This window comes from Hippocampus bargibanti, linkage group LG02 (assembly GCF_051943395.1).
Source record: "Hippocampus bargibanti isolate YZ-2025 linkage group LG02, ASM5194339v1, whole genome shotgun sequence".
In the NCBI taxonomy this organism is placed as follows: domain Eukaryota; kingdom Metazoa; phylum Chordata; class Actinopteri; order Syngnathiformes; family Syngnathidae; genus Hippocampus; species Hippocampus bargibanti.
Genome location: NC_142735.1, coordinates 2,204,079 through 2,228,802, shown reverse-complemented (window position 1 = coordinate 2,228,802; position 24,724 = coordinate 2,204,079). Strand labels below are relative to the sequence as shown.

The 24,724-nt window shown below is 39.6% G+C and overlaps 1 protein-coding gene and 1 long non-coding RNA gene across 2 annotated transcripts in view; one reads left to right on the top strand and one right to left on the bottom strand.

Annotated features, from left to right (window-relative positions):
• Window positions 1–20,494, top strand: part of atp7a (ATPase copper transporting alpha) — a 29,663-nt gene extending 9,169 nt beyond the window's left edge. The window contains exons 4-24 of the mRNA XM_089020171.1: window positions 262–1,038; window positions 2,410–2,634; window positions 2,725–2,888; window positions 3,188–3,349; window positions 4,301–4,377; window positions 5,754–5,976; window positions 6,066–6,299; window positions 6,384–6,475; window positions 8,541–8,668; window positions 9,413–9,567; window positions 9,641–9,775; window positions 11,937–12,131; window positions 13,016–13,198; window positions 13,280–13,493; window positions 13,563–13,691; window positions 14,708–14,850; window positions 15,722–15,925; window positions 16,030–16,147; window positions 17,205–17,307; window positions 17,380–17,690; window positions 19,213–20,494. Coding sequence (XP_088876297.1) covers window positions 262–1,038; window positions 2,410–2,634; window positions 2,725–2,888; window positions 3,188–3,349; window positions 4,301–4,377; window positions 5,754–5,976; window positions 6,066–6,299; window positions 6,384–6,475; window positions 8,541–8,668; window positions 9,413–9,567; window positions 9,641–9,775; window positions 11,937–12,131; window positions 13,016–13,198; window positions 13,280–13,493; window positions 13,563–13,691; window positions 14,708–14,850; window positions 15,722–15,925; window positions 16,030–16,147; window positions 17,205–17,307; window positions 17,380–17,665 — 3,947 coding nt within the window. The 3' untranslated portion in view covers window positions 17,666–17,690; window positions 19,213–20,494. The remainder of the gene's footprint in view (window positions 1–261; window positions 1,039–2,409; window positions 2,635–2,724; window positions 2,889–3,187; window positions 3,350–4,300; window positions 4,378–5,753; window positions 5,977–6,065; window positions 6,300–6,383; window positions 6,476–8,540; window positions 8,669–9,412; window positions 9,568–9,640; window positions 9,776–11,936; window positions 12,132–13,015; window positions 13,199–13,279; window positions 13,494–13,562; window positions 13,692–14,707; window positions 14,851–15,721; window positions 15,926–16,029; window positions 16,148–17,204; window positions 17,308–17,379; window positions 17,691–19,212) is intronic.
• A 58-nt stretch (window positions 20,495–20,552) lies between these two features.
• On the bottom strand, window positions 20,553–24,717 carry LOC148901113 (uncharacterized). Its single transcript, XR_016118246.1, has 2 exons — window positions 23,545–24,717; window positions 20,553–23,248 (listed from the first exon to the last, which is right to left on the bottom strand). It is a non-coding gene; the product is annotated as an uncharacterized LOC148901113 (long non-coding RNA).
• Window positions 24,718–24,724: the final 7 nt, after the last annotated feature.

Below are 24,724 nucleotides of genomic sequence, written 5' to 3'. Positions count from 1 at the left end.
TTTATTTGTACAGTGTCAGTTCATGATGATGTCTCATCACTTTGTCATGCGATCTACCAATAGTACCTTGAAGACCGACTGATCCATCGCGATCGGCATATTGACCACCACTGACCTAAATATCCAAATCTGTCCGTTCCTAATTCTAACCTTGGTGCATCAATATTAAATTAATACCTCTGTTACACTGCTGACCATTGTTATTATGTATCTCCTGTTGAAGCTGATCGTTTTCTTTCTGCTCTTTAACTTCTCCCACAGTCCTCTTGGATTCCCAAGAAGCCACGATTGTGTACCTGCCTTACCTCATAAGTGTCCAGACCATTATCGACCAGATTTCTTTAGCCGGCTTTAACGCTTGTGTGAAGATGAAAACATCCCCCTTGAAACTTTCCCTAAGTGAAGTTGAACGCTTTGCCGATTCTCATAAAACAAGTGCTTCTTCAACCGTAGACGCTTCAAAGGAGGCAGATACCTGCATGGACACAACTCCAGTGACGCTTACTGTGAAAGGCATGCACTGTCGATCCTGCGTGGTCAATATACAAGACAACATCGCCATGCTTCCTGGTGTATCCTCTGTAGTCGTCTCTCTCGAGGAAGAGAAAGCCTCCATCTGCCACGACCCGCTAAAAGTCACTATTGCTCAGTTACAACAGGCAATTGAAGCACTTCCTCCGGGGACCTTCAAAACTCAACTTTGGGACTCTTCTGGGCTCCTCAGCCCTCCAGCTACCTCGCCTCCGCCTGCTTTACCTGCACCGCAAGCATTTGCCGGATCCTTTGCCAAACCTGCTGTACCCCAACCTTGTTTCGTCCAACCTCTGGCTTCCTTTGCTATGATTCACATTGAAGGCATGACGTGTAAAAGCTGCGTCCAGTCAATAGAGAGCGTGATATCTCAGAGAAAAGGCGTGATTTCTGCACAGGTGTCTTTGGACGATAAAGAAGGCCTCTTTGAATATGACCCCCTGTTGACTTCCGTTATCGAGCTTAGGGATGCCATAGAAGATATGGGCTTTGATGCATTATTATCTGGTGAGACACTCATCGTCATCAGTTTTACTGCACTGATGTTAAACAACATTTAATATTAATTAATTAATATTAATATATTAATACTAATACTAGTATAATATATTATATTAATACTTTAATATACAGACGCTCCCCAACTAAGAACGAGATACGTTCCATATGGTTGTTTGTAAGTTGCTTTAGTGTTAGGGTTAGGGTTTCTAGGGTTTTGTATGTAATGTATTTTTAAAGTTTATATAAGTATGTTTAAGATGTATATAAGTATGTTCAAAGGACAACCGACACCTCCGGACAAGTTGTGTCCATAATTTGTAAAATGACTTCAAATGACTTCTACCGAGCGCATCTTACAAACACTCCACCGCATTGAGCTATATTTTACATTCTAAGACTCGCGATGGATATTCAGGAAGTCTTGTTTTCGAGTTGATGACGATGCTTGACGTGACGTGACGTCATTAACGCCCCTGACCGAGAAAGCGACACACAATGCATTTTGGGTACTTTGTTTGGTCTGAAAACATCGTGTTGATGGCGAAATTAGAAGGAAAACACATAAATAACATGATGGTGAATCGTCGTGTGTTGCATCAAGACTACCAAGTGCGGTAACACCATACAGAAATTGACACAAATTCCCAGCAGACAAATCAGCCCATTTCCAACTGAGCTTGGTTGCCATCTCGTGCATTTTCTGGGCGCTACATTGAAGTCCAGACGGCTCAAATTGACACGGAAGAACTTCTTTAATCGATTGCAAACATTTATGCTTTCCTCTTCAGAACTATTTGAATCATATTCATAACTGGATGAATAGCAAGAAAGCATCTTCTCCAAATCTGAACTCTCTGAAGCCATTGTTTTTATTCTGGAGCAAGGCAAGATGTCCTGGCGTGACGTCACGAACAAGGGGGCGGGACCTTCTGAAACTCGGCATCTCCAAGGTCATTTTGAAGTAGTTTTGCGACACTTTAACTCATTTTTAGTTCATGAAAATCCCAAATTCTCAGCTCATTTTGTTGCAGTTTTAGCACACTTTAAGTCATTGGTGTTTTGCATTTAACTAAAAATATCAGCCTGCGTGTTTTTGGGTATTTTAGATGCTATAAAACGTTTTTCTGATGTCAGGAAACAAAAAAAAAATGGTGTCAGTTGTCCTTTAAGGCTTGTAAAGTAATCTATATTGGTTTCATAGAATATATGCTCTCTAAAGATATGTACAACTGGGGAGAATACTACATATGTTACAACAACAAAAATGTTCATATATACCATTGTTCGTAACTCAAATGGTCGTGAGTCGGGGAGCGTCTGTACCACAATATTTTTCATGAATTACTTTTTCACATTGAACGGATTTCTCGCCCATAGAGACCAATTCCCTGACGCCTGTGTCGTCGCCTACTATTCTCAAGTCTTCAAATGTGGCGCTAGTGAAGGAGAAGGAACTGCTTGACGGCAAAGAGATGCCCGAGGATCACAAAATGGCCACCAAAGACAAACTTTCAAGCGCGAACAAGTGCTTCATTCAGATACGAGGCATGACCAGTGCATCTTGTGTAGCAAACATTGAGCGAAATCTCAAAAATGAGCCTGGTCAGTTCACATTTGATGGAGAAATCATTTTCATTTCAAATGAATCATCTACCTATTACAAAATAACAATGTTATTGTCCCTATTTTCAGGTATCTACACTGTTCTGGTGGCATTAATGGCCAGTAAGGCTGAGGTGCGCTATAATGCTGAATTGATAGACCCTGTGAAAATTGTCGAGTATGTGAACGAGCTGGGCTTCTCTGCTTCAGTCATGGAGAATTATGAAGGCTCCGATGTCAATCTGGAATTAATAGTGAGTTATGCTAGTCATTTGGTCAACGCTATATACAGTAAAGTCTAGTTATATCGATATCGGATATATCGATAGTCCCGGTTATATCGATACTATTTCTATGCACGCACTGAGAAAATTACATGCAAACAGGGTCGGATATATCGATAGTCCCGGTTATATCGATATTTTTTCGGACTCCCTTGAATATCGATATAACGAGACTTTACTGCATATATATTACACTCACAATTAAAACATCCTGATACATCACCATTTCATCCATTAACCTCTCGTTTTTCTCTTCCACTTTGTTATAGGTAAAGGGGATGACCTGTGCCTCTTGTGTCCACAAAATTGAATCCAGACTTATGAGAGAAAATGGGATCAAATATGCCTCTGTTGCCTTATCCACCAACAAAGCACACATTAAATACGAGTCGGAAGTAAGCGGACCGCGAGACATCATCAAGCTGATTGAGGTAAAAAAAAAAAAGACTTCATACTTTCCAGTACAGTGATACCTCAGCTTACAAACGCTTTAGCTCACGAACTTTTCACCTTACGTAGATTAGGTTCGCGAGAATATAGTCTTGGTATACGAACTAGTTTTCGGCGGACGAACCAAACCGCACAGCGCCACATAGTGGGTGGCGGACAGGTTTTCATCACCGCCTTTCTTTGAGTGCAGATGTGGTTTGTTATCGAGTGGAGTACTTTTGCTATTATGGGACCGAAAAAGACCCCACCGCAGGCTAGTGTTAAGCCGAAGACGACACAAAAGGAAATTACAGTCGAGCAGAAGGAGATCATCGAAAAACACGAACTAGGTGTGCGTTTGTGTGACTTCGTGTCCCAGTACCAGTACGCTAAATCGACCATTGCTACGTGTGGCTAAGGGTGTTTCTGTGTTGTCTAAGCAACGCTCTCAGGCAATAGTAGAGGTTGAAAAATGTCTGTTGATTTGGATTAATGAAAAGCAGGGGACAGTGTGAGTGAGGGTATCATCGCCGAGAAAGCACGGCAACTTCGCTCGGATATCATCAACAGGCAAGGAAGTTTGTCATCCATTGACAACTACCATCACAAAGGTAAATAACCCAACTTTATTATACTGTACAGTTTATTTCTTTAATTACAATACAATAGAACATTTGTTATATATAAAATAAGGTATATTTTGTGTCGTTTTAAGGCTTATTTCATCGAAAAGTATGTTCTGTAGGGACCTGGGAATGGATTATTCTTATTTTAATGGTTTCTTATGGGGAATACATTTTTGGAAGACTAACTTTTCGCCTTATACACACTTTCTGGGAACCAATTAAGTTTGTAATCTGAGGTATCACTGTATTTGTATTTGGTTCGCACTTGTGTAACATGCCATCATATTTTAATTCTCAAACTAAATCAGTGTTCTATCATGTTTGTAGAATTTGGGTTTTGAAGCATCTTTGGTGAAGAAGGACCGCGCCGCCAGCCATTTGGACCATAGCAAGGAGATACGACAGTGAGAAGCATTTGATTTGACCTATATATATATATATATCTCCCATCTACTTGTAATTGGTTCAGGGTGCTCGCCGTTTCATGGTCAAAAGCAGCCTAAGGAGGAGGAGCACGCGTAAACGGATTTGGATAAATGCCCCATCGAATGTGTCTTCAAAAGTGGCCATTCTAATTACTTGCAGCAAAACTCTCAAAATAAAGTGGGTGGGTTTACAGGAGGCTCAATAAGAAAATTAAATACAATATAGTATAATTCATATAGATTTATGTATTATTATTATTATCATCATTATTATTATTAAATAAAAATATTGACATACTTGTTGTTGCCAGTAGCTAACAGTTGTAAAAAACAGTTAAAAGAATTCTAACAGCAAAGTAAAGAAAGAAAAAAAATAACACTAAAATTTCTAAAATAATCTACAGTGTGAGAGCAGGGTTTTCAAAAATAGACAGGTAATTAAAAAAAATCCATTCACTACCGGACCGCACTATTAACTCATACGCTACCATTCACGAATTCATTCGGAAATTGAAAAGTGTAACGTGGTGCGCCATCGCTGAATTTGTTTGAGTTTTCTTGGGGTGGGTGCCGATAAAGCGCAAGTCAGACCTCTGGCAATGTTTGTCCATGTTAGCGCTTTGTTACAGCTTCAGCTGTTGTTAAAGCGCTATATAAACCAATATGTAATTATTGCATTGTATTTTGGACATTCACCCCCATTTCAAGATCATATTACTCCAGACCCATATCATTTAGGAATTAACTCTTTTTTTCTGATGAAAGTTAGTCTTAGGTTTCTAACTGTTTTGTGCAACCGCCCCCATTTTAAGCTCAGATAACTCCTGACCCATATAACTTAGGAATTAACACATTTTTATGATGAAAGAAGAGAGTCAAATGTTTCTAACACTATATTCTTTAATTACAATACAATAGAACATTTGTTATATATAAAATAATATATTTTGTGTCGTTTTAAGGCTTATTTCATCGAAAAGTATGTTCTGTAGGGACCTGGGAACTCCTGCAATTTGAGTGAAAATGACAAAAACCCTGGCACTGGAGTGGACACATTTTTGCACATCAGGCAGTGAATGAGTTAAATAAAGGATACCAGTAAAATTACAAGGAAAGTATGGGGGATAAAAGCTTTTTAAGGATCCTTTTGGAGTGGTGGATTCCACATGTTTGTTATTCACAGGATTTTGTACAATACAACACATCCAGATTTTTATCACACTTGCGCAATATCCAAACCGAATTTTATAAATGGCAACTTTTGACCACAGGATTAACATTTTGAAGATGCTAAAAAATGTTGACGGCCAAAAAAATGTTTCTCTGAGTACCTTCGAATGTCTTTTCTCTCCGAGGTGGAGGAAATCTTTCCTGGTGAGCTTGGTCTTTTGTGTGCCAGTGATGGGCATGATGGTATACATGATCATCATGGACCACCAAATGGACACCTCCCACCAACATAACGCCACGGCCGAGGACCGCAACTTGTATCACGCCAGCATGTTCTTGGAGAGACAGTTGCTCCCGGGCCTCTCTGTCATGAACTTGCTCTCTTTTCTTTTTTGCGTACCTGTGCAGGTAAGTCATGAGGTTCCTTACCACCCCAACACGTGTGAGTAGCTTAATGGCCTGAAGCCTTTCTTCTAATTATCTCCCTTCTGTTTTAGTTTATCGGTGGTCGCTACTTCTACGTTCAGGCCTACAAAGCAGTGAAACACGGATCTGCCAACATGGATGTGCTAATAGTCCTGGCCACCTCTATAGCTTTCACATACTCCTCCATCGTACTAATAGTGGCCATGGTGGAGAAAGCAAAAGTCAATCCCATCACCTTCTTTGACACGCCGCCGATGCTTTTTGTCTTCATCTCACTGGGACGCTGGTTGGAGCAGATAGCCAAGGTTCAAATGAATGACGAGATTTGGAAGGTGCCATTTTGTATCGCTGCATCGACAATGTTTTTCTTTGGGTGTTTTCATTTTTAGAGCAAGACGTCTGAGGCTCTTTCCAAGCTTATGTCTCTGCAAGCCACGGAGGCCACGGTGGTTATTCTCAGCGGTGATTCAACCATTGTGAGGTAATGCTCTAAGATCCTTTTTTGCCACTATGCAACAGCTTGTTTTTCAATTGCCACTCAAGTTGAAATCTATACAGTGAGACCTCAACTTACAAACACCTCAACTTACAAACTTTTCGTCTTACAAACGTCAAATTTCAGAAAATTAAACCTTATAATAAGCACTATTTTCATAATACACACCCACCACGGCTTGCGGAGTGATCTTCGGCGGAAGCACACGACTGAACAGCACCAGAGGTTAAGTTACCAACAGTCCTTATGGAAGGTGACTCTCCTTCCACTTTATTTTACAGCACAGTTTATTTCTTCAATTACAGTCGTCATGTAATGTGCCTCTCTTTCCAAACAGCAATTCCTTTTGACCTTCGACTTCCAACGCCATTCCATCAATCCATAAGTGACCATCACAAATGTAAATAAAGTGACTTTATGATACAATGCAGTGTATTTATTTCATTACAATACAATAGCACATTTATTATACATAGAATATGGTATGTTGTGTGTAGTTTTAAGACTTATTTAGTTGAAAAGTATATTTTATGGAAACCCGGGAACGGCTTATTCCCATTTTAATGGTTTCCTATGGGAATTTTTTTTTGAGATACACACTTTTCGCCTTACACACTCTGTCTGGGAACCAATTAAGTTCGTAAGTTGAGGTCTCACTGTATTTGCCGTTTTTCAAAGAATTATAAATTTTTCACATCCAGATGCCCCACAAATTAACAAGGAAACCACAAGGCATACGATGCAGTACAAGTCTTGCGCATTTCTTGTACAAAGAGCACACACCAGAGATGTATTTGACTCGTGCAAACATTTTCTGTTGGTAGCAATACATAATATCTTAACTCATTCACTGCCAGACGTGCAAAATGCAAGCATGGGTAGGTCCGTTTTTTTTGACGCAGTAATTGGATCAAATGTACCCCAATCAGTTATTTTTGTGCCAAGTTTTTTTCGAGTGCAGATAGAAATGAGAGAATTTTGACAATTTTAAGGTAAATAATGGCTCGAAACTCGATTTTGTCAATTTATCTAACAATGGATCATTTTTTACACCTTTATATGTGTTAATGTGTATTAAGACATCTAGAAAAGTTGGCAAAAATATTCTGAAAAGAAGAGCTAATATTAGCCATTTTGGGGTATAGTTACAATTGTACTCCCGCATCATTCTGAAAAGTCCTTCAATCGGGCATAGTGCAAGTAACTCATTCACTGCCAGATGTGCAAAAGTGTCCATTCCAGTGCCAGGGTTTTTGTCATTGTCACCTAAATTCCAGGAGCCACAGAATATTGAGTTTTAGGACTACATAAATATTCAATACAGCATTAGAAACCTTAGACACCCTTCTTTCATCAGAAAAAAAGAGTTAATTCCTAAGTTACATGGGTCTAAAGTTATATGAGCTTGAAATGAGGGAGGCTGTCTAAAATACAATGCAATACATGTGTATTGGTTTAGATAGTGCTTTAACAACAGCTGAAACTGGAACAAAGCACTAACATGGACAAACATCGCCAGAGGTCTGACCAGCGCTTTATCGGCACCCAAGCACACAAAAAAAAAAACAAATCCCGAACAAATTCGGGAATGACGCTCTGTCATATTTTCAATTCCCGAATAAATTTGTGAATGGCAGTGAATGAGTTAAAGTTGATCAAAAATGTTTTTTTTTTTTCTTTCAAAGGAGCAATTTTTAATCTGATATGTCATTAAAGGCAAAGGCAATAGCAGCATGCATATAGCACACAATTTAGACCTCCAATGTATCATTTGAAAGTTACTTGTTTAAAATACAATCAAGGGTCAAAATTTTAGGGTCCTCTCCTAATTATAAAAATGCTGTATTTTTCAATCGAAACTGAAAAAAGAATTCTTATGCAGCTCTTGTACACTCAAATGATATCTAATAGGTTGTCGCCATGTTGTGACTTTCAAGAGACCGTATTGGTAAAATACAGTATATATACTTCATATATGTTTTAGTACTGCCTGGTTGAATACATTTCAAGGGATGAGTATACAATTAAGATGACTTGACTATGATTTCAGTGAGAATCAAGTGGATGTTGAGTTGGTCCAGAGGGGAGATGTGGTCAAAGTAGTTCCTGGTGGAAAGTTTCCAGTCGATGGCAGAGTTCTTCAAGGGCATTCCATGGCGGACGAGTCCCTCATCACAGGTAAATTAAACCATTGTGGGCAAATAATTCTGTACCTTGGTACAGTGAGACCTCAACTTACGAACTTAATTGGTTCCCAGACAGAGTGTGTAAGGCGAAAAGTGTGTATCTCAAAAAAAATCCCATAGGAAACCATTAAAATAGGAATAATTTGTTCCCGGGTTTCCAAAAAATATACTTTTCAACTAAATAAGCCTTAAAACTACACACAACATACCTTATTCTATGTATAATAAATGTGCTATTGTATTGTAATGAAAGAAATACACTGCATTGTATCATAAAGTCACTTTATTTACATTTGTGATGGTCATTTATGGCTTGATGGAATGGCGTTGGAGGTCGAAGGTCAAAGGGAATTGCTGTTTGGAAAGAGAGGCGCATTAAATGAGGACTGTAATTAAAGAAATAAACTGTAACGTTTTATTTACCTTTTTCGTGGTCGTGGATGTTTTATGGAAGGAAAGTCACCTTCCATAAGGACTGTTGGTAACTTAACCTCTGGTGCTGTTCGGTCGTGTGCTTCCGCCAAAGATCACTCCGCCAGCCGTGGTGGGTGTGTATTATGAAAAGAGTGCTTATTATAAGGTTTAATTTTCATAAATTTGACGTTTGTAGGACGAAAACTTTGTAAGTTAAGGTGTTTGTAAGTTGAGGTCTCACTGTATTTGGGGTTAGAAACTAGAAAAGCAGGTTGCTGCAGATGGGGCCTTTTTTTGAGCAGATGTTGCTTTGGGTCTTCAGGTGAGGCCATGCCCGTGACCAAGAAGCCAGGGAGTGTTGTGATTGCGGGCTCCATTAACCAGAATGGCTCCCTCTTGGTCAGCGCTACGCATGTCGGCATGGACACCACGCTGTCGCAGATTGTCAAACTAGTTGAAGAGGCTCAGACGTCAAAGGTGTGTCATGGGATTCTGGCCTGGTACTTCCATGTGGGCTAAGTGTCTGATTCTCAATGTTTTATTTTTTAAGGCTCCCATTCAACAATATGCTGATAAGATCAGTGGCTACTTTGTACCCTTCATTGTTGGTGTGTCACTCCTGACTTTGATTTCCTGGATTGTAATTGGGTTCCTGGATTTCCCTCTCGTGGAAAAATACTTTCCAGTGAGTGTTCTAATTGAATATTTCTTAAATACTGTACAGATGCAACATGACTCTCTTTGTCTCTCTCTCTCTGTCTCTCTCTCTCTCTCTCTCTCTCTCTCTCTCTCTCTCTCTCTCTCTCTCTCTCTCTCTCTCTCTCTCTCTCTCTCTCTCTCTCTCTCTCTCTCTCTCTCTCTCTCTCTCTCTATATATATATATATATACATATTCTATGTGTCTGTGCGTGTGTGCGTGTATTTTTTTCGTGTCTAAAGAGTTAAGAGTAAAAATGTGCCCCATAGTTTATCTCAGAGAAATCTCTTCATTCAGTATTGACATTTTAATGCAAGTGTAATTTTTTTTTCCACAGTATTCTAGTTTATTAAAATAAATAATACATCAAATCAGTCACGCCTCCTATCCAAGAGGCTTCGTCAGCGAACTAAAGTCTGACTGGTCGTATCGGCCCCATTTATATATCCCTAATGTCCAGACCTGGTGGCGCCGGACACAGCTATGATAGGTCCCTACTCTCAGGTTGGGGGAGGCGCGGGACCCCCCCCTGTGGCCCCACTGATTGTTCCTACATTCCTGACTAACGATTGGCCTATTACACCCACTCCCCCCGGTATCACCTCATCAGCATAACGACCCTCATCAGCATTGCGAAAGTTGCCTAACCTGTTTTGCCTGAGCAGGCTATTGTATGAACGATCCAAATTGAACCTCACACCACCAGACCGGTTTAATGAAGGATTTTGTTGTTTTATAAGAATCGCCTCTTTTACCCCCCTTTCAAACCATCTATGTTCTTTCGCTAAGATTTTAACCTCATTGTCGTCAAATGAGTGGTTAGTAGCTTTTAGGTGCAAATGTACTGCCGATTGAGGCCCACTAGTATTATCCCTGCGATGTTGATAAAGTCTTTTTTTGAGAATTTGTTGAGTCTCCCCAATGTACTGCTCTTTACAATTTTCATTCTTACAATGTATGGAATAAACTACATTACTTTGTTTTTCATTTGGTAGCCTATCTTTTGGATGCACTAATTTTTGCCTTAACGTGTTTATCGGTTTGAAATAAGTAGGAATTTTATGTTGCCAAAGGACTCTTTGTAATTTTTCAGAAACTCCTGCAATGTACGGTACTGCTACTCCTCTCCTTTTAGAATCTTGAGAATTATTGGTTTCGTTCGCTATTCTTTCTTTCTGACATTTGTTGAATGACCACTGAGGGTACCCACAGTTAGTGAGTGCTCTCCTGATATGTTTTGACTCCTTTTCTCTACCTTCAGTGCTAGTTGGTATTAGTTTAGCCCTATGCTGGAGGGTTCTGATAACTCCTAGTTTATGTTGTAAAGGGTGGTTAGAGTCAAAAAGTAAGTATTGGTCAGTGTGCGTAGCCTTCCTAAAGACTTCTGTTTTTAGCGCTCTGTCCTCTTTTATAATTACTTTACAATCCAAGAAGGCTAGTTGGTTCTCTTGAATGTCCTCACGAGTAAATTTAATGTTGAAGTCTACAGAGTTGAGATGATCTGTGAAGGATTGAATTTCTTGTTTCTTAATTATGACAAAAGTATCGTCCACATATCTAAACCAGTGTCTAGGTTTTGTCCCTGGGAAGGATGTGAGGGCCTGTTTCTCCATCTCTTCCATGTAAAGATTAGCCACTATGGGTGAAACTGGTGAGCCCATAGCACAACCATGGATTTGTTTATAAAATTTTTCCCGAAATTGAAAATACGTAGTATTAAGGCAGATTTCTAATAATTGGCAGATGTGATCCGGTTTCAGTTTGGTTCTTTCATGCAGAGAAACATCCGCCAGCAGCCTCGTCCTCACCACTGAGACTGCTGCTGGGGTTGGGACAGATGTAAAGAGAGAAGTCACATCGTATGATGCCAAAGTTTCCTAAATCCAAATCTTTTGAAAAACAAAGTAATGTAGTTTATTCCATACATTGTAAGAATGAAAATTGTAAAGAGCAGTACATTGGGGAGACTCAACAAATTCTCAAAAAAAGACTTTATCAACATCGCAGGGATAACACATAAATGGTATCATGCCACTCACCTATGCAAGTTTCTTCTGCTCTTGACCAACCCTTTGAACAGTTCCTAGAAGTAAATTTGTAAACGTTTGTCATTCACCTGTGGTTCAAAAGCTTCTGTTACTCCTGGCAGGGTTATGACAAAAGTATTTCCAGGGCAGAGGCGGTGATTCGCTTCGCTTTCCAGGCCTCCATAACCGTGTTATGCATCGCCTGTCCCTGCTCCCTCGGTCTGGCGACCCCAACGGCAGTCATGGTGGGAACTGGGGTTGGAGCCCAAAATGGCATCCTGATAAAAGGAGGCGAACCTCTGGAAATGGCACATAAGGTGTGGTATTCCGATTAATTTGAGTAAGAAAAACTTATTCTGTGACTGTAAAGTGACCACGAGAGTTTTGAAAGGTGCTTATAAATGAAATGTATTATTATTATTATTATTATTATTATTGTTTTTTATTATTTTATTATTTTATTATTGCATTATTGTATTATTTTATTATATTGTTATTATTTTATTGTTATTAGTTTATTATTATAAGTTTATTATTATTTTCTTATTATTTTCTTATTATATTATTAATATTATTATTATTTTATGATTATTATTTTATTATTTGATTGTTTGATTATTATTATTATTATTATTATTATTATTATTACTATTATTATTTTGTTATTTTATTATTTTATTAGTTTATTAGTTTATTATATTATATTATTACTATATTGTTATTATATTATTTTATTATTATAAGTTTATTATTATTTTCTTATTATACAGTAAAGTCTCGTTATATCGATATTCAAGGGAGTCCGAAAAAATATCGATATATCCGACCCTGTTTACATGTAATTTTCTCCGTGTGTGCATAGAAATAGTATCGATATAACCGGGACTATCGATATATCCGATATCGATATAACGAGACTTTACTGTATTATTAGTTTAGTATTATTATTTTATTGTTTGATTACTATTATTATTATTACTATATTGTTATATTATTTTATTATTATAAGTTTATTATTATTTTCTTATTATATTATTAATACTATTATTAGTTTATTATTATTATTTTATTGTTTGATTACTATTATTATTATTATTATTAGTAGTAGTAGTAGTAGTAGTAGTAGTAGTAGTAGTATCGTTAGTATTATTAATAATACTAATACTAATAATTGAGAATAAAAGCAACCTTCTCCACGCAGGTCCAGTCAGTGGTGTTTGATAAGACTGGGACCATTACGTACGGCGCTCCAAAGGTTGTCCAGGTCAAAATAGTCGTGGAGGGTAACAAGATGCCTCGTTCCCGACTGCTTGCCATTGTGGGCACAGCAGAGAACAACAGCGAGCACCCTCTGGGAGCAGCTATCACCAAATATTGCAAACAGGTTGATTTTGACGTCAACCACTCAATTTCTATTTCCTGAGCGCAACAGTTTAATTCCCGCCGCATTATCATACACATGCAGGAACTCGACACAGAGTCGCTTGGCACGTGCACCGACTTCCAGGCCGTGCCGGGTTGCGGTATTCGGTGTCAGGTCAGTAATATCGAAATGCTGTCAAAGTACACAGACAGCGACGATGACGACAACAACCAGCGCAACAGCATGCTCGTTCAGATCAGCGACACCGTCACGTCCACGGCATCCCATCCTCTTATCGTGGACCCGCAGCCACATAGTACGTTATAGTGCCGAAGCTCGTTTCTACTCTATATTTTGATATGACTCACGTGCCATGTCTCCGCAGGCTATGCGGTCCTGATTGGCAATCGAGAGTGGATGAAACGAAATGGTCTGCAGATCCTACTTGATATCGATGATGCTATGACGGAGCATGAGCGAAGAGGTCGCACCGCCGTCCTGGTTGCTGTCGACAGTGAGTGCTGGAAGTCACATCTTAAAGGACAACCAATATCACTTTTGTTTCCTAACTGACATCAGAAAAACGTTTTATAGCATCTAAAATACCCAAAACACGCAGTAGGATATTTTTAGTCAAATGCAAAACATCAATAAAAATGACTTAAAGTGTCCAAAATCTGCAAAAAATTGAGCTGCGAATTGGGCATTTTCAGAAAGTCCCGCCCCCAGTTCGTGACGTCACGCCAAGACGTCTTGCATTGTTGGAGATTCAAAACAATGGCTTCAGATTCAGAGAATATGCTTTCTTGTTACACATCCAGTTATGAATATGATTCAAATAGTTTTGAAGAGGAAAGCATACATGTTTGCAATCAATTAAAGAATTTATTTATATCATTTTGAGGCAACATTGGGGGAAAATCTCTCACCCAAAAAAGAGGCACAAAATGGCGACCTCCTGTGGCCACCTCCATTTCCACAGGCTGATAAATTCCTTATATCGCGCTTGGACGCCCTCTTCTGGCCTTCTGGCGCCTTTTGGGTGCAACACGAGGTCCCCAGACCAAACAAGTACAGCAAAATACATTGACGTGATGGAAGGACCGCTACAATGCGTCTTTTTTACGGTCAGGGCGGTGCTTTAGTGACGTCACGTACTGACTCGTCACCAACTCAAAAACAAGACTTCCTGAATATTCAGCGTGAGTCTTAAAACGTAAAATATAGCTCTATGCGGTGGAATCTTTGTAAAATACGCTCAGTAGAAGTCATTTGAAGCCAATTATGGACACAACTTGTCTGGAGACAACCCAAAAAAAAAACAAAAAATGAGGGTGTAACTGGCGCCAATACGGTCATCGGTTGCCATGACAACAAAAACGATTTATTTTGTTGTATGTGTTTCATGTGAAACTTCATATTTAAAGGACAACCGACACTTTTTTTTGTTTCCTAACTGACATTAGAAAAACGTTTTATAGCATCTAAAATACCCTAAACAGATATTTCTTCAACACTTCCTTTTTTTAGCTGTACTGTGTGCCATGATAGCCATAGCAGACACAGTAAAGCCAGAAGCTGAGATGGCTGTCCAAACTCTCACCTGCATGGGCCTGGAGGTCGTGTTGATGACGGGAGACAACAGCAAGACCGCACGGGCCATTGCCGCACAGGTGGGCCCCAACGTGTAGCAATGAAGATAGTTGTTTGTTGTTTACGTGGCCAACTGAAGCATTTCGGGTAAAAATGAAATCAATGATCTCAACATATTTTATAGCATTCATGTCATCTCAAAAATTGCTTGTAACAGTTTGAAAATGTTTACTTTTTCTAAACTGTCTTTATTGAGATAAGACCCTCCTGTACCCCAAAACATGGAAACTGTACCAAAAATATGTATCGTATGTGTCCAGTTGCATGACTTGCGCCTGAGAAAATGACAACCATAGATATGAATAGGTTGATATGACAGCCTCAGATTAAAATGTGTGCTTGTGTCAATGCTAAGATAATGTATGACCCTGCTAAAATGGCCGCTACATATGTAAATGTGTCACTTTTGATGGGAACGGTGCCCCATCCAACATGGCCGACTTTTTTCTCCATTTGATCTGTTGTTTCTGAGTGGCTGGTAAGGTTGCCAAATACCCAAGTCTACAAAGCACTCAAAATTAGAACAAAAAGGAACATAAATCGAGTATACTATTCTAAAACCCTGTGTGCTTGTGTCAATGCTAAGCTAATGTATTACCCTTTGAAAGGACAGTCTACCCTGCTAAAATGGCCGCCACATAGGTAAATACATTGCTTTTGATGGGAAAGGCGCCCCATCCAATATGGCCGACATTATGATTATTATTTTTTTTTTTCTCTCAATTGATCTGTTGTTTCCGGGTCCATTAAATTGAGGTACCACTTTTTACAGTTGTTATTTCCATGTTAAGATACATTATATTTGGTAAATTACCCATATTAAATTTCTGTTTGAGAATTCCCCAATTTTTGCCTCTCTAATACTTCCTCCATGTTTTCTTTCTTCATTAGGTGGGCATCAGGAAGGTGTTTGCAGAGGTGCTTCCCTCCCACAAAGTGGCCAAGGTGGAGCAACTGCAGCAGGCGGGAAAGAGGGTCGCCATGGTAGGCGACGGTATCAACGACTCGCCTGCTCTGGCCATGGCTGACGTCGGCATCGCTATAGGAACGGGCACGGATGTTGCCATCGAAGCAGCAGATGTGGTCTTGATCAGGGTGCGAAATTAATGTTCACCTTTTTCACAGTTGTTTGGAACTGCTTCAAATTTGACAGTATTTGTGCAATCTTATTCGTTTTTTTTTTTTGCTTGTGTTGACAGAATGACTTGCTGGATGTTGTAAGCAGTATTGATCTCTCGAAAAAGACTGTCAAGAGGATCAGGATCAACTTTGTCTTTGCTCTCATCTATAACCTGGTTGGCATTCCAATCGCTGCAGGTGAAAGACCACTGTTGCGTCTCTGCTCACACATAGCATTGACACATCTGGATGTTCCTGATGTTTGTGATTTGCACACTTCATGGGATTTTGTCCTCCTCCTGGGAATTTGTGTCAGCGAATATCAAATCGTAGTCTTGGTGCAACACACAACGATTCACCATCGCGTTATTCATGTGTTTTCCTTCTAATTTCGTCATCAACACGGATCAACACGAAGTTTTCAGACCAAACAGAGTACCGCAAAATGCATTGTGTGTTGCTTTCTCGGTCAGGGGCGTTCCTTCCGTGACGTGACGTCAGGAATCGTCACCAACTCAAAAACAAGACTTCCTGAGTGAGTCTTAAAACGTAAAATCTAGCTATATGCGGTGGAATCTTTGTAAAATACGCTCAGTAGAAGTCATTTGAAGCCATTTTACAAATTATGGACACAACTTGTCCGGAGGTGTCGGTTGTCCTTTAACAAAGTATGACTTTTAGCCTGTACATTTTGGGCATTAAGGTAAAAGTTAACAACAGAGATTTTAATGTGGTACCCAAAATGTCTGCACTTCATTCTTCAAGTCCTTGCTCTATGTATGTAATGAAATTGTCAGTTTTCATTTTTTATCAATCAATATGCATTTTTTTTTCTTCTGTAGTCTTTCTTAATGAAGGCTGCCGAGAGAAAGTCAGACGGATTTTTCCAGAATTCTGTATTTTTCAAATTTTCATGAATATTCCTCTGGAAAATTGAGCAAAAATTGTCTAAAATTAATCTGAATATTGGTTGACAACAATATATATATATATATATATATATATACAGTAAAGTCTCGTTATATCGATATCGGATATATCGATATTCCCGGTTATATCGATACTATTTCTATGCACGCATGGAGAAAATTACATGTAAACAGGGTCGGATATATCGATAGTCCCGGTTATATCGATATTTTTTCGGATTCCCTTGAATATCGATATAACGAGACTTTACTGTATATATATATATATATATATATATAATATTTATATTGACAGAATTTTCATCTTCTCACTCATGTGTTCTTAGGTGTCTTCCTTCCCATCGGTTTGGTATTACAACCTTGGATGGGCTCTGCCGCCATGGCAATGTCTTCCGTCTCTGTGGTTTTATCCTCGCTTCTACTCAAATGGTAGTCATCCCTTTTTGAGACCAATGCCGCTTTTCACTCTACCACATTCTCACCGTCCACCTTTTTGCGTAGCTACACCAAGCCCAGCGCCGAGAAGCTGGAAGCTCGACTGGAGTCACGGCTGGGCCGCGGCACACGACAGGGAAGCCTATCCGACATCAGCGTCAATATCGGGATGGGCGAGATGCGCCGATCTTCGCCCAAGCTCAGCCTCCTCGACCGCATTGTCAACTACAGCCGAGCGTCTATCAATTCACTGCGTTCTGACAAGCACTCGATCCACAGTCTAGTGCTCAGCGAGCCCGACAAACACTCACTCCTCATGGGGGAGGCGCCTTGCGAAGAGGAGTTTTGCTGAAAGCCGTCGTCACCAAGTGCCCAAGGTAGCTTCTTTTTTTCAATCTTGGGCGACTGTGTAAGCTTTCAGTCGTACAGGAGTGGTCCATCGATGAAAAGGTTTCTTCAGCGGTCATCTGTACTTCTTTGAAGGTGTCGGACGTTTCGCTTCTCATCCCAGAAGCTCCGTCAGCAAACTAAAATTTGCTGGTAGCTCTAGCCCTACCACGTAGGCTTAATCATGCTGATGAGGTGATACCAGGGCGAATGGGCCAATCAAGGCCAATTATGGACCATCGTCAGTCAGGACAAAAGTAGTAATCAGATTAGCTTCAGGTAATAGTCCTCTGCTCCTCCCAACCTTAGCGCAGGGACCTATCAAAGCAGAGGTCTAGCACCGCCACCTGTGGATATTAGGGATATACAGTGATACCTCAGTTTAGGAACTTAATTGGTTCCCAAAAAGTGTGTGTAAGGCGAAAAGTGTGTCTTCCAAACATTAATTTCCCATAGGAAAGCATTAAAAATGAGAATAATGTGTTTCCAAATCCCCATAAAATATAAATTTCTACTAAACCTTAAAACTACACACAATACACAGTATTTTATGTATAATAAATGTGCTATTGTATTATAATTAAATAAATCAACTGTACTTTATAATAAAGTCGTTTTATTTGCCTTTCTGATGGTCATTGATGTAGTTGCCTCTTGATGATAGCCGAGTGAAGTTGCCGTGCTTTCTCGGCGATAATACATTCACTCACACTGGCCCCTGCTAGCTGCTTTTCGTAAATCCAAATCGACAGAAGTTTTTCAACCTCTTCTATTGTCTGAGACCGTTGCTTAGACAACACAGAAACACCCTTAGCCTCACGTAGCAATGGTCGACTTAGCATAGTGGTACTGAGACGTGGAGTCACACAAACACACACCTCGTTTGTGTTTTTTCATGATCTCCTTCTTCTGCACGCCTGTAATTATCTTTTGTGTCTCTTCGGCTTAACACTAGCTTGTGGTGGGGTCTTTTTCGGTCCCATAATAGCAAAAGTACTCCAATCGATAACAAACCATGTCTGCACTCAACGGAAGTGGGTGTGGAAAACTAGTCCGCCAGCCACCGTGGCGCTGTGTGGTTTGGTTCTTCCGCCGAAAACTAGTTCGTATGCCAAGGTTATATTCTCGCGAATGTAACGTTTTTAAGGCGAACAGTTCGTGAGCTAAAGTGTTCGTAAGCAGAGGTATCAATGTACTATTTCAACATTGGTACTCCACTAAAACATCCAGCCATTTTCCCCATTGTAATATAAATATTGTAAAATTTAATGTTCGTAAAGCGAAAAGTTCGTTAGCCAAAGCTTTCGTAAGCTACGGTATCACTGTATATGCAGCGCCAGCGCTAACAGCAAATTTTAGTTCGCTGACGAAGCTCCTCGGATGACATCCGACACCTTCAAAGAAGTACAGATGACGGCTGAAGAAACCTTTTCATCGATTGATTACGAGTACTTCCGAGCAAACTGGCTCACTGTCTATTCTCTCTTTTTTTTCCCCTCCGTTTGTTGTCAGAGCCACGCAGTGCCGTCAGAGCAGCCATCCGCACACGCCTGTGTTTCCAAAGACATTTTGACGTTTTCGCCCTTTTCATCCGCTGTTGTATAATACCAAGTATTTATATTTACCTTTATTTATCATGTTCATTTAAATCCATGCGGGAGAGATTCAAATGACATTTGAGAGCAGGTTGGAAACTTGCGTTATAGACAAGGCGAGTCGTAACGCCATCGTGGCAAAGTCCAGCACATTTCCAAGAGCGCACTTTGGACCCAACAGTGATCGAATGTTGCCATGGCGATAGGTTTAGGGCATCAGATTACATGTTGCGGAGTTGTATGTTACTGCTTCTCCGCTTCATTCTGACACTAATTACATCTTACAGTCGTGCATGGTTTACTGCTAAACTGGATGATTGCTTTTTTTCTTCTTTCTTAGGCCTTTTAAAGGACAACCGACGTCTCCGGACAAGTTGTGTCCATAATTTGTAAAATGGCTTCAAATGATTTCTACAGAGCGGATTTTAATAAGATTCCACCGCATATAGCTATATTTTACGTTTTAAGACTCGCGCTGAATATTCCGGAAGTCTTGTTTTTGAGTTGGTGACGACTCCTTACGTGATGTCACGAAAGGAACGCCCCTGACCGAAAAAAAGACACATTGTAGCAGTCCTTCCATCACGTCAATGTATTTTGCTGTACTTGTTTGGTCTGACAACCTTGTGTTGCACCCAAAAGCCGCCAGAAGAGGGCGTCCAAGCTCCATATAAGGAATTTATCAGCCTGTAGAAACGGAGGTGGCCACAGGAGGTCGCCATTTTGTTTTTCTGATGTCAGTTAGGAAACAAAAAAGTGACGTCGGTTGTCCTTTAAATATGAAGTTTCACATGAAACACATATACAACAAAATAAATCGTTTTTGTTGTCATGGCAACCGATGGCCGTATTGGCGCCAGTTACACCCTCATTTTTTGGGGTTTTTTTGGGTTGTTGCGGCTTCTCTAAAGATGTGTTTTGAAGTCCACTGAGCGTTAACCACGTCGACCTTTCTAAGTGACACGCAAAGAGCGTCACATTACATATACTCTACATGTAAAATCATATGAAGGATGTTTGTTTGCCTTGAATGTTCTCAGTCAGCGATGGAGAACCTTACAGCTATGGCGCACAAGAACTTTTAATTGGTGACCGGTAAATATCATTTACTTTAAATGAACATTAATTTCATGTTGTGTATTTTTTGTCCTTCGCCATTCTAAACAATCGTGCCTTGGATTAAAAAAAAAGATTTTTTTTTTTGTCCTCTGTCTGGTGCTCTTTATTATTTAACATAAAGATTACATGGAGTCAGTGAACTGCACAAGCAAACGCCATTTAATTTTCAGAAATACATAAATCATTTGTGTTATACCCTGACACCATCACTAGGGCTGTATTATTAGTCGACACATTCCACTAGTTTGTGTAGTAGGTTAAAATGTACAACAATAAAGAGGAATGAGATCTGAATGGATACAATTATGTTCAGAAAATGAATCCAGTGAATGTCAAATACAGTGATACCTCAGCTTACGCACTTAATTGGTTCCCAGAAAGTGTGTGTAAGGTGAAAAGTGTGTATCCCAAAAACTAATTTCCCATAGGAACCCATAGGAAACCAATAATTGGTTCCCAGGTCTCTATAAAACATAATTTTCTACTAAATAAGCGTTAAAACTACAAAAGATATACCTTATTTTATGTTTAATAAATGTGCTATTATATTGTAATTAAATAAATAAACGGTACTATATAATAAAGCTGTTTTATTTACCTTTGTGATGGTAGTTGTGAATGGATGGTAGCAATGGTCGACTTAGCGTAATGGTACTGGGACAGCTAAGTCACACAAACGCATACCTCGTTCGTGTTTTTTCGATGATTTCCTTCTTCTGCCTGACCATAATTTTCTTTTGCATCCTCTTCAGTTCAACACTTGCCTGTTGTGGGGTCTTTTTCGGTCCCATAATAGCAAAAGTACTCCACTTGATAACGAACCACGTTCACACTCAAAGGAAGGACAAAAACTAGTCCGCCAGCCACCGTGGCGCTGTGTGGTTTGGTTCACCTGCCGAAAACTAGTTCGTCAGCCAAGACTATATGCTCGCTAATAGCAAAAAGTAATCCACTCGATAACAAACCATGTCTGCACTCAAAGGGGATGTGTGGAAAACTAGTCCGCCAGCTACCGTGGCGCTCCGTGTGGTTTGGTTAGTTTGCCGAAAACTAGTTCCTATGCCAAAACTAGTTCCTATGCCAAGATTCTCGCGGATTTAATGTTCGTACGGTGAAAAGTTTGTAATATAAAGCGTTCGTAAGCCGAGGTATCACTGTAAAAAAAAAAAAAAAAAAAAAGTGCAGCATTTAATATCAGCATTCCAACATTGTGCTTTTTGTGAACCGAGATTTATCTGTTGCAGGAAAATATGACAATTCAGTTCACCTTGAAGATGACAAGAACACAAGTCACGTCATAGCAGCTGGAAGCGTCTATCTGGAAACACTATCGAAGTCAAGTTACCCCATACGGTTACAACAATTGTAGATTTAAAGACGATTAAATACATCTTCACAGTGATCACACCATGATGACACCGATGTTCACTCACATTTGATGTCAACGATTTCCGTCATTGGATAAAATTAATACAACACTTGAATTCCACATAGAGAAAACCAATCAATGCTTTCACTTGTGAGTTTTGTGTGGTAGTGGCGGTGGTCTTTTTTTCATCCCTGATTTCTAGAAATGGCCTATGAAACGTCCAGTTCTCCGGCCAGATTGAGGATCTTTATACGTGGGATGGCGGAAAGTGACAACCGCAGACTAAGTAGGTAAGATGTTGCTTGCTTATCCTAATACATCACATTATACTTTCATTTTGCAACGTTACATAACACTGATAGATGGTCGAATAATTCATTCTTTGACATCCTGATCAGGAAATGTGAAAGCAGCGTATAATAACCAAAACGATTTCAAATGTGCATGATGGAGTCCTGTTCCCATGGTGGTGATGTACCGTCTTTTCCGGTGTATAAGGCGTACCCAAAAGCTTTGATTTTCTTTCAACAGATGACCCTGCGCCTTACACACAGGGTACACCTTATATGTGAAGTAATATTGAGCCACATTTGCCCCTGTACAAAAAGTAGTGGGTAACCTCAACCTCTACTGTAGCGCCTTATAATGTGGTGTGCCTTAAATTTAGAAAACGTTTATATATGTATATATTATATTTGGAAAACTTTTTTCATTCATTGAAGGTGCGCCTTATATATGGAAAAAGTCTGAAAACACACAATTCATTGGGGATGTGCTTATACCCTGCAAAAATGGCCGCCACGAGTGAATGCTAGCGCGTGTGGCTGCCGCTGCTCACCCGCAGAAAAAATATCCTGTGACTGTAATGTGCCCTTGAGTTTTGAAAGGCGCTTATAAATGCAATGTATTATTATTATTATTATTATTATTATTATTATTATTAAATGTGTCACTTTTGATGGAAAAGATGCCCCATCCAACATGGCCGACATTTTTTTTTGTGTCTCCATTGATCTGTTGTTTCTGGGTGCGCCTTATATATGGAAAAAAGTGAAAACACACCATTCATTGGGGGTGTGCCTTATAACCTGCTAAAATGGCCGCCACATATGTAAATGTGTCACTTTTGATGGGAAAGATGCCCCATTCAACATGGCCGACATTTTTTTGTAATATAATAATAATACATTTCATTTATAAGCACCTTTCAAAACTCAAGGACAATTTACAGTCACAGGATATTTTTTCTGTGTCTCCATTGATCTGTTGTTTCTGGGTGCGCCTTATATATGGAAAAAAGTTTGAAAACACACCATTCATTGGGGGTGTGCCTTATAACCTGCTAAAATGGCCGCCGCATATGTAAATGTGTCACTTTTGATGGGAAAGATGCCCCATTCAACATGGCCGATATTATTAATGTATTATTTTTTTGTCTCCATTGATCTGTTGTTTCTGGGTGCACCTTATATATGGAAAAACTTTTGAAAACACACCATTCATTGGGGGTGTGCCTTATACCCTGCTAAAATGGCCGCCACATATGAAACTTCTGGAAAGTGACCTTGAGAGTTATGAAAGGCGCTTAGAAATGAAATTTATTATTATTTTGATGGGAAAGGTGCCCCATCCAACATGGCCGACATTATTATTATTTTTGTCTCCATTGATCTGTTGTTTCTGGGTGCGCCCTATAGATAGAAACAAGTTTAAAAACATACAATTCATTGGGGGGGGGGGGGGGCTTATACTCCAATGCACCTTATACACCGGAAAATACGGTAATGAGAATTTAGATGTAAATCATGACTTGTAAACTTAAGCGAGCACAATCGTCGAGTCAGTAATACTGTAAATGTTCCTGAAAAAAACACTTGTAGGTTCTAAATATAACTCAAATTGAGTTAAAAAAAAAAAAAAAAGTACAGCTTTTACTTAGTGTACCTTTCTCGGCTGTGTGATGACAGATTCAGTCATTGTTGCTGTAGAACCGAGACCCCCCCAAGAAGTATTTGGGGGGGTCTTCACAAAGCATTTAAAATTATAACAAAAAGGAACATCAATCTAGCATACTATTCTAAAACTGAATAGTTATAATCTAGCACAGTCTAAAAAAAATGACTGAATTAATTAATCCTCACGGGATGCTGATGTCAAAGTAGCACGTGATGTAATTTCAATGGAACATGACCGTATTTCCTCAAATAGAAGCCCAATGATGATTTCCGCACCTCAAATTGATGACTTGGCTTTAAAGGACAACCGACACCTTTTTTTGTTTCCTAACTGACATCAGAAAAACATTTTATAGTATCTAAAATACCCAAAATACCCAGGCTGATATTTTTAGTGAAATACAAAACACCAATAAAAATGAGTTAGTGTCCCAAAACTACTTCAAAATCACACCGGAAATGGCGTGTTTCAGAAGATAATATTAGCATTAGCGTGTGGCTTGTCGGGACATACAAGTTCAGGGGCCTTCAACATGCATCGTTTAACAAAGTCGCTGTCGGAATACGGCTTTGATGCTAATGCTATTTGTCTAGCAATTAGATAGCTGGCTTTTATACTGAATCATATGCTATTAGCTGGCTGGCTGTTAGCTGGCTAGCTGTTAGCTATCTGGCTATCTATTAGCTATTTATTAGCTAGCTAGCTTTCTATCTATTTGAATTATTTCTGGGTTGTGGGAACGCTGGCGCGTGTGGCTGCCGCTGCTCACCCACAGAAAAACGTATCCTGTGTTGTTTTGTTCTACCTTGATAAAAACAGCACCACTCTGCACCCCTTAGTGGACAATCCTTGAATTGCAGCTCATTAAAATATGAATTCCATGTCGTTTGTGCATTTCGTCCACTTTTAAATGATCCTGCGGGCCTGATCGAACCTTCTTGGGGTCCGGTTCCGGCCCGCGGGCCGTATGCTTGACACCCCTGAC